Raw genomic sequence first — 14,426 nt, 5'->3', positions numbered from 1 at the left:
ATGAAAAAAATCTAACAGATTGATTCTTGCTAATATCCGACTACTGAATTCTCAACATGCAGTACTGCCTTCCTCTGTCAACACAAAATTCTCCTCATGTCAGAAATGTGTAAACACTGTTTTGTTGACCAAACAAAACAGTGAAAAGCATTTGGCCTAAGACAGCTCATTCACAGAAATTAAACTAGTTCCCAGATTGTTGCTTTTGTTGTTTGTTTTTGCATATAGAAGGAAGTAAAAAGGTGCATTTCAAATGGTTTGAGCATAATTATCCAAGCTGTGTACGTGTATGCACAAATTTTTTTATCTTTCAGACAAGATAGTCACAGTCACAGGTAATTCATAAAAGGCCTGCCTTCATACCTGCTTTGTGAAATGGATAATAGTCCACTGTTAAATAGCTGAAGGAAAGCTGCATGGCCCCTCCTGTAACACGTCTGTTTGGGTCTGTAAAACAAAACAATGCTTGGCCCTGCACACATTGCATTCAGCATGTTAGTTCTCATGCTGCTGTAATCCTTTAAACACCTAACACCTACTTTCTTTCCTTTACTGTCTCTCCTTACAACCTCATTATCTTCCCTCAAAATTTTCATTTAAATAGTCTTCACTGGTTTCTAAAGATCAGCTTGCAGAATTCTGTACTCAGTCACTACTTAAAAATTGTGTGCTGTTTTCAATGCTACTAAAAAGACAACATGTTGAAAGTACATTACTGCAGTTTTTCTGAAACAAAACTTTTTATACTGAATATATGATTATAATCAGTCTTTGAAGTCAACATTTACTTTCAAGAATACTATATAATATAATTTCATTTGACAAATATTGCAGTGAAGGGGTCTTCTGAGAATTTTCTCTTCTGACTTTTTCCACTGTTGAATTTAAACTCCAAAAATAAAGGATCAATAAAAAGATCTCACTAGGAGTGATAAATTCCAACCACAGTAGATACACTGCATGTAAGGAAATAAGTCTCCAGCCAGTGAAATTCATGCTCTGCTATTTTGAAAGTGTCTTTCCTAACCAAGGAAATGCATTTTTGTTAAACCCTACATTTTTCATATTTTTCTTCAGCAGACCTTGTATGTTTCCATAAATTTTTCAGTGACTAATAATATAGTAGACCTTGTATGTTTCCATAAAATTTTCAGTGACTAGATATACAGTAGTATCTCACTCCCTATGATCACTTTTGAAAGGCATGAAAAAATGCCCTTATTTTTCTTCTTTTTTTCTGATTCTAAATGTGACTACATGCAATAGGCTTTCGTTAAAAAGAATCAGTACAAGATTTACACACAAAATTTTAAGGTCACAGAACACTCGTTCCATTCTTTCCATGTGCTGCAGACCATATCAAATTGTCTAAATTAGTAACACAAAGAGTAAGACTCTTTTATTAGTTTGCATTTATAAGAGTATTAAAGAAACAGATTGTATAGTGACCCCTTCAAGCCACAAAAATATTGTCACTGTATTCTTCATAACCCAGCTAACTTATAAAAGAAAAAGACCCAGCAGTAACAATCAGACTGATAGAATAAGTTCCTAGAAGACAGAAAAAGCAGAGAAGTACTAACACTCTCAGGTTTTGCAATTATTCTAAAATAATTACATTTATTAATGAAGTGCTGTCCTAACAGAGCCACCTAAATAGCTTTACATGAATCCATAGACACTGGAGACAATTCTAACTATTTGTCTAAACTAAAGTCTCTTGACTTTATTGTATTATTATTTTCTCATTATTGTATTCCTCAAAATGTCTCCCCTGAAGAAGATTATGATTCATAGACATGCAACTTAAAAAAAAAATAATACCTTTTTCTTTAGAGTGGATATCATCACATATATGTAGGTCCAAGTGGGAAATTACTAAGTGATAAGAAGTTTCCTTAACATCAAAATCATTAAACAATTTTACTATTACATCGTTTTGATCAGGTGCTGCTGTTGTCTGGTGCGCTTTCACCTGCTGGGAGCTGGGTGCAGGGGCAGAGCTCTGAAAAAATATTTAGTCAGCCACATCAATTTATAATGTTTATTGTTTCTTTCAAGCATCAGGATCTGTCTCCTTACACAAAACAGGCATTTGAAACAAGGAAAAAATCTGCATGACATGCATTCCCCCTTGAATCATTACTGAGATTTAAGTTTAGTGTTTTAGAATAAAGCGAAGTTGAGCTAATGGCTGTGTGCACTGTACTGCACAGCCAGGGCACACCCCATTCTCCCCATTCCTCACACTTCCTTACACCCCTGTCACTCACAGCACTGGTACTTTTCTAGCTTTTGTTGCAAGCTGTTCAGGGAACGAAACCAATAGTGGGCTCCATTCTGCTAATTTAATTCCTCAGGCTACATCACAACAGGGTCAAACATAAGTCAGTGCCAGTGTCAGAGAACAGGTGAGATATAAGTACAGGGCACTGAAGGACCAGAACCTCCCTGCTCAAGAGCAGGTAACCATTACACTGCTGTAGCTTCACATCACTGCATAAGGCACCAGGGCCAGCAAAAGAACTGAACTGTGTTGCAGTACACTGGCTTTACTCTAAGAGATCCTCTACAACTGACTGTACTGAATCAATCATGTTTTATTTTATAGCACTTATCTTCTATCAGTGTACTTGTCCTGCTTCTTCACACATAAGAAGAGGTGCCTCCCCTCAACACTCACAAAGCCCAGCTGGTCTAGCCTGCTCTATGTGCTGAACAACACCAAGATTTACATGCAGCATCAACAGCACAGATATGCCAGCAGAAATATATTTAAAGGAGAATTGGTTTTCATTATATATTCCAACAAGAGCTGCATGAAGGTAACCTCTTAATAAAAGCTAATTTTTCAGTATCATGAGAACAAACTGGACAAGCACTTTAAATTATTATAGTAACCATATCTACCCACACATTAAGGTTACCTTAATGTGTCTTAATTATTTAAATTCATAACCATAAAATATTTTGAGAACAAATTTACTAACAGTCAATAAAGAGTTAAGTAAACACAGAAGTCTAAACACACTGTATACGGGTAAAGAAAGAGAACTACTTTTATTTTCTTTGGTTAACATCAATATACAAAATCTTGCGAAGCAAAGACCATTTTAAACTGATTAATTCCCAGTATAATTTAAGATATACAGCTGAATGAAAATGAGTAACTGAATATTCTCTAAAATAACACAACTAACCACACTGTGTTGTTTTGTAGAACATACATACATAATGATACAGTGAGACAATCAATCCTCATACCTGGGCTGTTTCAGAAGCCAAGCTTTTCCTCTGTTCTGCTGATTTCTCTATGGCTTCACTAAGAGATTTGGCATACTGCACCATGGCTTTCAATTGGGAATCAGTCAAAACCCACAGCAAATCATCCAGAATCAGAACCAGTTTAGATGCCACAACATTACAGTCTTTTAACTGAAAAATAAAAAATTAAATAAGTTGAACTAAGTACTTAAATTTCTTATATTAAATACATAGGGTAAAGAAAAGTTTTATGCAAAAAGCAATAACAAACATTTTTTTTATTTTAAATCTTATTCCTCTTGCTAATTAAGGAGTACCTAAGACACAGTATATTTATGCTTCACTCTATGTATTTGGCATGCATCAGATATTAAACTGCTGCATTTCTCTAAATGTAAGTGGTTTAAATATTACCAGAATTTAGAGAGATAAAACAACAAGCATCATCATAAACAAAGCTCTGCAGATCAAACCATTTTATTAATGGGACCTATATAAAGTCTTCATTTTCAAAACCTGTCTGCAGTATTTCTTGTAAACTCTACAATCTTGTAGATTTACAATTCTTGTAAACTCTACAATTTCTTGTAATCTACAATCAGTTACATGTTATGATAAATTTAGTTCAGGGAATTCTATATTCAATATGGTCTAAATTTAAAATCTTTACTATGTACATGTATGCATTAAGAGCATGAGTTACAAATTAAAAAATAAAATAAGACTTCAAACTTCAAGTTTACCCTTCTTTTAAGTGTGACCCTAATTTTTGATTGGTTAGTAATCAGTCGAACTGGAGCACTCATTATTTCATGCTTAGAACTCTGGATTGCATCAGCCTCTATTCTGATCATCTGCCAGTTGATTTCTTTAAAAGTCAAGACCTGTAAAGACAGTAAAAAGGAGAAAAACACCTTGATGCAATATGACAGTTACTTGCACCTAGCCCTATGATTGTGTATGTATACATCTGTACACAAAAACTCACATTAACCGTACAGACAGAACAAATACAACTCACTTGTTATTCCACCTAAAGGTGTCAGGAAGCCCTCACTCTGCCTGTCACAGAAACATTAAGCTACTTCCAAGCAGACTGAGGTAACAAGCAGCACTTAAAATATTCAGAAGAAAATAAAGGTCACAGCTATTGCATACTAGGTTGCTTTTGGGAGAGGAAAAAAATGATTGTTTCGTTTAGTTCCAAAATGTTAAAGAAAAGGACAGGGGAAGAAGCAAGGCTACAAGATAGGAGAGGTTTTTTTGGAGTGTTGTATTTCAATTAAAAGAGAAAGTTAAACATTGAGCACACTGCATGCCATGCAGACTCCACAAGCTCTGAATCCACTACATGGATTTCTAGAAGACACAGCAAGCAAATGTTCGAATAATGATGACACAAGAGCATCAAGTACAGCTGGACACTGAAAATCAAATATGGAAAAATGAACAACTGTCCAGCAGGAACATCAAATGAACAGGATATCAGTAGGGAAAACCAGTAATTCCAGTTTACCTAAAACTCCTTCCTGCATGATTTGGATGATGGGATCAAGTTTCCTAAGTAAGTTCACAGACAACACTAAGCTGGGAGAGTGTTGATCTGCTGGAGGGTAGGAATGCGCTGAAGAGAGATCTGGACAGTTTGGATTGATGGGCCAAGGGCAATTTTATGATGTTCAACAAGGCCAGGTGCCAGGTCCTGCACCTGGGTCACAACAACCACAGGCAACACCAGAGGCTGGGGGCAGAGTGACTGTTAACTGGGCCCCTCACTCCAGCACAGACACAGAGGTGGCTAGAGCATGCCCAGAGAAGGTGAAGAGTCTGGAGCACAAATCTTATGAGGAGCATCTGAGGGAAATAAGCATGTTTAGCCTGGAGAAAAGAAGGCTCAGAAGTGACCTTATTGCTCTCTACAACTGCCTGAGGGGAGATTGCACAAAGATGGGGGGTGGTCTCTTCTCCCAGGCAGGAGACAAGACTAGCAACGGAACAAATGAAACAGCCTCTAGCTGCACCACGGGAGGTTAAGGAAGGGACATGAGGAAGAATTTATTCACAAGAAGGGTGGTTAAGCATTGGAATGGGCTGCCTAGGGAAGTGTTAAGAGTCACCATCCCTAGAGAGTTTCAAGAAATGACTGGACACAGCACTTAGTGCTATAGTTTAGCAGGCATTGTGATGCTTGGTCAAAAGTTGGACTCTATGATCTTGCAGGTCTTTTCCAACCTTAATGATTCCATGATTACTCTCTGAAGAAACAAGGACCAGCCATGAGTAAAGAGCAAGATGGAAGAATTTGTTTGGTATATGACTTATTCTTACGTGTCATTCTCCTCTTGTCAATTTGAAAACCTTACAGCATATGTCCTGAGAAATGCAGAGACTTAAGTAAAACATACCCAGTGTGTCTGGAAAGGAGGTACACTCCATCAAGTGAGCAAGATGAAAAGTGCAGGGCAAAGCATCCTGAAACACTTTTTGCAGAAAAGCAGAATACATATCCTCTTCATACAGGAGATGCTGTGTGATCAAAAGCTTTTAAAGTATTCTAAGGAGATTGCTTATTATATTAATAATGTAGCTACAGTGCAAAGCTAAATGATTATGCCTTAAATATATGGTTCAGCACATGTTATCTTCAAAGTACAGCACTGGTTTTGGTTTTTCACCTTTTCATGCAATTTGCTGCTTACAAATCATTCACTGTACTATCTATAAATTTGTTTCTGGTTTAATTGGATAGGAAAGGAACACTCTCCCAAGGAAAGCTCTGTTGTGTACAGGTCAACTGTTCAGAATAAAATTCTTCCTAAAAACCACAAAAATCAAAAAATCTGCCAATACAAAACTCCATCTAGTCAACGTTTAATTCTTCCCATTCAGACTTCATTAACATGGGAGCATAAGCACACAGATAAGCTGCAGGAAAGGAAAACTGTCAGAAAAATAGTTTTCAACTTCTTACTTTTGTGGTATTTTTAATTGATATTCTCTTGGGGTTTCTTTCCCTACATAAAAATCAACTACCAGACTCCTTAACTCTGGAGTAAGCTGGCCAGATGTATGATGCCAAAACAAGTGTTCCTGAATACGCTATTTATAATCAACCTTGCACTCAGTATACATTTAACTTTGATTAGCTGGGAGAAGGCAAATGAATGATGTACAACAAACTAGCACTTCCATGCGCTACTCTCCAGGACAGTAGAAACATACACAATTTACTGCTATTATGTTTTTATATATACATGTGATTTAGCTATTCCAAGAAAATAACTGCACAAGAACTTGACTAAATTTCATTTAAAACTGCTTTAGAAAAGAAATCCTTATCAGGCAAACTCTCACAAGCAAATAAATAACCAGTTAAAACTTTTTTAAAATACAATTCCTGTTGTTGTTGCTGTTGCTATTATTATTACGACTAATAACAACAACAATAACAAAACCAGCACAACTTCTTATCCTTCCATATTTAATATACTGTTCTTTGTTCTTTCAGTACTCTTCAAGTCTGGCTCAGTTTGCATTTCAGAATAGTCATTCACTTGGAGAACATAAGAGGGAAACCATACACCTCGGTCTTGTTCTTGCCTAAGCATCCTTGTTGGCTCTTTGATCTGACTCACATCCACCATTTTTACATATTTGTGCTCCTAAAGGACAACTGAAATTACTGAGCACAGAATGTCTCCATTCCCAGTAATGTTCTCTATCCTGTAAAAGGTTGCAATTCAACTTCTTCCTTTATCACAAAAAGAAGGGAAAAAAGTTAGTAAAAGTATTATTTACCTCTCCACGTTGAGCTTCTTGTATTCTGGTAAATCTAAGGTCAGCATGTTCCCAGTTTGCATTTACACTATATATTCTCAGCTGGGAAAGTTCAAATGAAGCATTAAAGGCTTTTGCACCAATCCTTATTATAATGGAGTTCACAGAAACTGAAATGCCTTCTACCACTTTTTCAGCAAAGCCATATTCACTAAAAAGTGAAATGCCAACATATTAAAAATAAACCAAGTGAAAGGGCACAAAATTAAATACATTAAATAAATTATGAAACAGATGTTAAAATAAATGAAGACACTTATGTATTCTACAGTTAGCAACTTTTGCTCAATATACTCAATGTAGTTTACAATAATTTTCACTGTGATCCTCATCTCTATATAATTAAAGAACATATATTTGACTAAGATCAATCTGCACAAATTATAACATTTAATACAATCCTTTGATGTTAAATTACAAGGATGTATGTATGATATTATACATACATTAAAAAAGCAGTCTACATCATTATGCAGAAAGCCTACCCTTCTTTATAAACATAAGGAGTAATTCGTGTCAAATTAATTACTTGACAATTCCAGTCCAGTTAGTATTTATGTCAATTAGCCAAAATATTTTGTCCATTAAAAATAATAACTTTCAGATATTCAAAATAGTATAAAGTATTTACATTATTTCACTCTATAAAGAAAGGCATCCTAAATGGTGGCTACACCTCTACAGTAAATCAACATGCATTCCGGTATTAAAAAAGATTAAGCTGTTGTAAATAATTTTTAAATAAAAATCTTACATGTTCTGAATGTTTTAGATTAGGGTATGGAAAACTCAATATTAAATATTATTTTAACATCTAAAAAATTCCACCCCTTTGTTTTCTTGCTGGCTTTTTCTGCTTGTTTAAAAAAAAACCAAAAAACTTGTGTGGTTTGTCATTCCTTTTCCTTTTTCAACTTTCATTCTACACAAAATCTCTATGGCTGCGATTATCAAGCTGTACCTTAGGAGACACAGAGGCCCATAGACTTCTACACTTTGCATAGAAGCTATTACAACGAAAAATATTGTATCATCAAATTTATTTCTCTGTATATAAGTCCCTGTGACCACGGAAAAGTGTTTTGAGTCTGTGTAAAGGAAATTACTGGGGTGTAGTGAGACATAAAATCACTGATGTAATGTTGTGTTGTCCCACCAAATTGCTTAAGTTTTGGGCTATACAGTTTGCATGAAATCTCCCAGTAAGAATCAGCTGATACAATTAAGGAAATAGAACTTTAAAACACTGCACTAACAAACAACTCTTAAAACTCTTTAGACAAAACAAATAAAAAAGAAAAATTTTGAAAACCCACATGAACATTATATGTATTTTCCAAAATGGAAGAAGGCAAGATATTATTCATTTTTAAAAAACTTAATATCAATTAAACTCAGTAAATATCTGACATAGCAGTTGCAGCCCTATGAAATGTACCTTGCAAGATCTATATCTAGTTCACATCTTCTCTCCAGGCTTGGGCCTGGACAACTCCATTATCACTACACTACTTCATACACAAGCAATAAAATAAAATTTTGGAGGAGATGAGAATGGCAGGCTGCAACCCTACATACTTCTGAAAATTTGCAGTGAATCTGTTTTACAAAATGCCAAACCTTTTTTGACCAATTACATGTAAGTACCATCACTGACCTCTGCCCGGATGCAGTTGCTATAGGAGAGGGTCCATTAGGAGCACGTGGCTCTTCACATGTGCTCATTTCCATTACAACTTTATCCAAGGACTTGAAAAACAAAACAAAATAAAATTGGAGACCTTAGAGGTAACAAAGTGAATAGATGACACATGAAGAACCAAAATCCAAACGAAAAAAGGTCACTTGAGAACTTTTTCTGAAATAAAAAAACACATAAACATTTCTTACCATGTCAATTTTTCCACAAACTTTTGTAATGCACTAGAATGGTATTTTTTAAACTTTTTCTTATGTTTTTAATTTTGTGAGTTCTAACACACATCCCCAGTTAAATACTGTATCATTAAATTCTTGATCCCTGAATATTATTTATCCAACATATAAATTTTCAAAAATTGCATTTCAAAATGGACATGCTTTAATGTATACTTATCTGCATTTTCTTTCCATACAGCTGTTCTTTCAATGAACTACTTAATACAAGCTGATTCAAAGCTCAGAAGTTAAGATTTTTTCCCTAACTGTGACTTTCTACCAGCCCTTCTGAATTCCCCCATTTATGCTCTTAGGTCAGACAAATACCAAAAACCACTTTGTCCTCAATTTTAGATTCTTAATGATTCAACCTGCCTTAGCTACTAGATTATTATCATATTGTGTTAATCATGCCCGTTGTCATAATCTGCTTGCTCAACATCTTTCTGTGCTACTCTTATCCATGAAAACCTGACTACAACCAAAAAATTCATGAAGTGTCTAGTCTGGATTTATCTATACTTCTCAGTATTTTGATGCTTAAAGGGAAGCAATAGCTGTTAAGAGTAAATTTTGACATTTTTAAATTATTTTTGAGCTGCCTCAATTATTATCTTTCCTTGAAAACAACAGAGGAAAAAAAACAAGAAAACCCAATCCCTCAATTTGAGGATGGTGTGGGGAAGCCAAGATTTCTCCCGGTTATCCTAACAGTTTTGCCTGTTTGACCACTCTTAAAAATTCCCTTTACTACATGACTAGTGCACAGAACAGTAGGACATGGATTCAGGGAGATTGCACAATATAAAAAAGAGGTAAAGAAGAATGCCTGGATGCAGATCTATGTCTTTTTTTCACTGGCAACTTCTGTACTTGGATAGACTAAAAACTGCTGCAGATCATCTGTGGGGCCTAATATCACTCCCCAAAACTATCCTGTTTATCATATAAAACCAGAACTGGGTCATGAACAAACAGTATGTGCCACTATGTCAACAGACTGATTCTCACAAAGGGCAACTCAGCTTAGTGAAAGTCCCTTTGGCTAGACAAGTGGGTTCTAGTTATCCAGTAAGCTGTGCTAACAGAGGATGCTATTCCAACTTAATTCAACTCTCAGTAGCAAAAATATCCCCTCTCCCCATCCCTGCCAAAATACCAGAAGTTCAGTGATGTAATGAAGGGCTGAGGTTTGGCACTTGGGCCACCAAATTCACTTTCCTTTAGAAATTAAAAAGCCATTGTACAATCTACCATTGAATAGTGAACTTTTGTTACCTATTTAATGCACTTGTTCAAGGACACCTTTATGTAAAAAAGGTTACCTTGAAAGTTATTTTAGCCTCAAAGAGTGCTAATGTAAATTCAACAGGAGCTAACCAAACAGCACCTTGCTACGATAGGTCAAAGTGTGTCATGTTCAAGAATAGCACAGCTTAAACTCATTTCCTAATTTGGCAGCTGCATCTCGCAGCCAAGTGGTTGAATCATCCAACCTCAGCATTACCAGGCTTTAAGTTCTGGGTGTCAGGAAGAAGCAGTACAGATGTAAGTACATTCCAACTGGGTCACTAGCAAATGCATCAATTATTTAAAACAACATGTCTTTCCCAAGTCTGATTTCGAACGAAGGAATTACAAGCACATTCACTGCAAGACTGGGAAGCATGAAAGCTAAAGGAATATTCACTCTTAAGCAAATGCAGTTGAGAAAGTTTACTCATCATAAAATACATTACTTCTTGTGCTACCACAATTGTTAGTATATTTAAAGAACAAAGGAGAACAAATGTTAGAATTAATGCAACTTCTAATTGTTGTTGAGTCCTATTTACACATTTTACCTCCTATTTATAGCCAGGCTCAATCCTAAGCGGTTACAAAAACCCTGTAAATGCTATGTGTGTCAAACCTGCTATAGCTGAGATCACCATGTAAAGTACAGATGTAGAATTGAAAAGTCCCAGAAAAGACCGCTCCAAAAGAAAGGCAGGAACTTGTAAAAGGGGGACTTGGACAAACAACTACCCTCCAAGTAATCCCAAATGAACATGCAATGACTGAAAACGTGACAGAAGTGAGCTAACAGTCAAACATTACAGTGATTACACCAAAGCCACAGATTAAGAAAATAAACCTACCAAGGAAAACATTAAGGCGTTTTGCCTTGATCTGCTGCTACCCAGAGGACACTTCATAAAGGCCAGTTATTGTTTCAGTTATTTCCAGAATCATATCAAGAGAACTATATAAATATTTGATATAGATTTTGCTACACACAGTACATTTCAGAGTTTATTTCAGAACTCACCAAAGAGATGGGATGTGTTTTCAATTTTGTCCATGGTATCTGCAAGAGAAAACACTACTCTAAAGCAAATTAAATATTAAAAATACAGTAAAATAAATCACACAGAATGTGTTCTAAGCATACAAACTATATTTCTAGCTTCTGAACTCAGCATAACATTACTTTCAAAATATTAAGTTCATCTGAACATACTGTGTGGTAACTTTATGCACACTAGGTGTTAAAATGTTTGAACTTCAAAATCTACTTATCACTGAGTAGAAAAACAGAGAAACAAAGCAGAATCGGTCTCTTTAACAGTGAGTTGTCAAGCATCAAAAAAAGCATCACAGCCTTACACATTATTTCCTTTAAAAGGAAAAAAAATGTACATTTCCTTTGTTGCCCTACAACTAATTAGATGCCTGCAACAAAACATCAAGTTCACTGCATTTAGAAAAATCAGGACAATCTCCCATAGTGGGAAAAAAAAGCAAAGAAAGAACACCAAAAAGCCATAAACAAACTCCACCAAAAGACTAAGGAGGTGTTCATGTTTGACCAGATTGTGACTTCAGTCAAGAACAAGCCACACTTCATTTCTTAATTCCACGTTCATACAATGTGATAGAGATGATACACATTGTTTCAATTATTAGCAGCCACAATGCCCAAAAAGGCACTATCTCCTAGATTTATTCTGTTTCCCACATTTCCCACAGAGATCAGAATCCCTCCAAAAGGTATTTTTGGAAACAGGAACAGAGCAAGAGGGAAAGCAATAAATGAAGAGGAGTGAAGAGAGAACACACAAAAAAGAGAATAATAAATAATGATGATAGACTAAGTACTGCAGACAAATACAAACTTTTACTTCTACATTTTCAAAACAAGTACGAATGAATTCTATTCAGGAAGAAAAAAAAACTTAAAAATAATTATTCTTATTTTCATTATTTCCAGATGTATTTTACGTCATCACATGAGAAAGAAAAATAAGGAAGAAATTATTGCTGATAAAATCTTCATTGTTCTTTAAAATTTTGTCAAGCACTTATCAGAATTTCCTACTAATACAAAGTTGCTTGAAAGTTTACAAAGACAAAACAAAAAGAAAAAAGATTTGGTTAATTACCACTCCAGGACAATAAAACACTCACCCTAATGGATGCTTTATTACAAAACACCTTGTTTATAGCCAGCCATGTTGGAAGATCCAGCATGTTCTGGAGTACCTCTTGATCCAACTCTAAATTGGTCAGCTGACCTTCTCCCTTTAACGTGCTCAGGTTGATCTTGTCAGGTGACAGATTTTTGGTGAACCTGAAAACAAACAAACCTTAAGTAAATACATATAAAGCAATCAAAGCTATCCTGCACATGAGTGACAATTTAATTTAAAGCAATGGTCTGGGGGTGAGGACATCTTTGATAAATTTCACCCAGGAAAGAAATGATATGATGTACTTGATTTATCCCTCTAATATTTTTCATCTCAGTAGCTCAATTTATAAATACATAAACAAAAATATATTGCAAGCTATCTTCTGATTTTTGTGTCACCCAGAATAACAAATGATCCTCGACTCAAACTACTGAACTATTTATTTTAAACTATATAAAGTAGAATTGAATCTATTTCACTCTTTAATTTTTTGAAAGAAGAAAAAATCCCAAACCCCTAAAATTACTGTCGTAAACAGTACCTTTCTATATATTTAGTTAAAATCTTGCAATAAATAAGTTTTATTTACAGTATTAATTCCATTTAGTCATAGAATTTAAAGACAAATTAGAAATACACATACACACAAGAGCATGAGGTATATAAAATATTGGATGAAAACTTGAAAGCTCAATATGATATCCATGTGGTAAAAAGTGTAACTACTTAAAAGCGTACATATAAATTACTTTATATTTCAAATGCACTTGGATTTGCTGATACAATGAAACAATCTGTGTGACTGTGTCAAATGGTTCACATCCTAGTGAGACAACATGACAGAGCCCATGGGTTCTCTACCTTCAAACCAACAGCTGTAGCATTGTATCTACTATAAGCTAAGAACAGGCTATACTTTACCACACTTTCAATCTGCCATGAAAAATTGTTTCTGCTCATGAATTGAGTCTAGTTTTGCAAGATCAGGTAGTAGAAAAAACAGCTGTTGGCAGTATGCTTTGTGACTTTTCCCCAGCAAAATCTCCAGGTGCTGCTACTCTCCAGGCAGAGAGCAAAGGGGTTTGTCCGTCCTCAATGATGTTCCATTCTGCAGCAATGCCACAGGAGGTGCAATTCCAGCATTTCCTTTCCATTCAAGAGACCAGCCTCTAACTGAACCACAAGGTCCCCATTAAGTCTGATACTGGAGGAGATGATGGAAAAAAATGAACAAAGTCGGCAAGCTTTTTTTTCTTTCCTCTTAACAGTTTCCAAACACAGCTTGAAACAGAGAAGGCATTTTTCTGAGTCCAACTCCCCAACTCCATTCCCGGCATAGTTAGCTTTGAAAATGCATTTACCTAGCCTGACAAAATACAAGTAGCATGTATTTGCAAATAATACTAGACATGTTTCTTATGACAGAAGTACTGCATAACACATACATTGTTACTGTATTGCTTACAGTCAAAAATTATCCACAAGCAATGAGATGTAATCTGTGAATAATACAGTTTCATAATTTCAGTACTAAAAATATATCGAGATAAAAGTATCGATAAATGTATTTTCCTTGGCAACTAATGTACTTCTAAATGGTCTGTTTAGAAACATTACGGGGGGAATAAAGGACTTGAATTATTTTGTTTTCTGGTTATCCTTTTTTCTTGCTTTCAACAAGAAAGAATAATGAGAAGAGCTAAATATCCTTCCTCATTAAAACAACCTATCAGTAACAGCAAAATATAAAACTTCCTATCTCAGAAACCATTACAAAGTCTCATCTGAGTCAGGTAGTACAAAATTCCTACAAGATAAAAAGCAGCCATTGAATGTTTTCAGTACCTGGTAGTACCTCTCACTCTTGACTTTCTACATAAGGGCCAACATAAGAATTACAAACTGGTGTCATTTTAAAGTCACATTTACACAACAAATGCAAAACCATTCTGC

The 14,426-nt window shown here is 35.2% G+C and overlaps 1 protein-coding gene across 2 annotated transcripts in view; it reads right to left on the bottom strand.

Annotated features, from left to right (window-relative positions):
* The window catches only part of UHRF1BP1L (UHRF1 binding protein 1 like), a 47,366-nt gene that overhangs the window by 21,630 nt on the left and 11,310 nt on the right, over positions 1 to 14,426 (bottom strand). The window contains exons 2-9 of one of the 2 annotated variants that reach the window (XM_030959752.1): positions 12,469 to 12,631; positions 11,330 to 11,368; positions 8,759 to 8,850; positions 7,063 to 7,252; positions 4,008 to 4,148; positions 3,265 to 3,435; positions 1,825 to 2,005; positions 364 to 447 (exon numbers count right to left, since the gene is read on the bottom strand). In XM_030959752.1, the coding sequence (XP_030815612.1) occupies positions 364 to 447; positions 1,825 to 2,005; positions 3,265 to 3,435; positions 4,008 to 4,148; positions 7,063 to 7,252; positions 8,759 to 8,850; positions 11,330 to 11,368; positions 12,469 to 12,631 (1,061 nt within the window). Of the gene's footprint in view, positions 1 to 363; positions 448 to 1,824; positions 2,006 to 3,264; positions 3,436 to 4,007; positions 4,149 to 7,062; positions 7,253 to 8,758; positions 8,851 to 11,329; positions 11,389 to 12,468; positions 12,632 to 14,426 lie in introns of those variants that run through there. The other variant, XM_030959754.1, reaches the window with a different exon arrangement.

This window comes from Camarhynchus parvulus, chromosome 1A (genome assembly GCF_901933205.1).
Source record: "Camarhynchus parvulus chromosome 1A, STF_HiC, whole genome shotgun sequence".
Classification (NCBI taxonomy): domain Eukaryota; kingdom Metazoa; phylum Chordata; class Aves; order Passeriformes; family Thraupidae; genus Camarhynchus; species Camarhynchus parvulus.
Note: the sequence above shows the minus strand (reverse complement) of the source record. Positions and strands in the feature narration are given on the sequence as shown.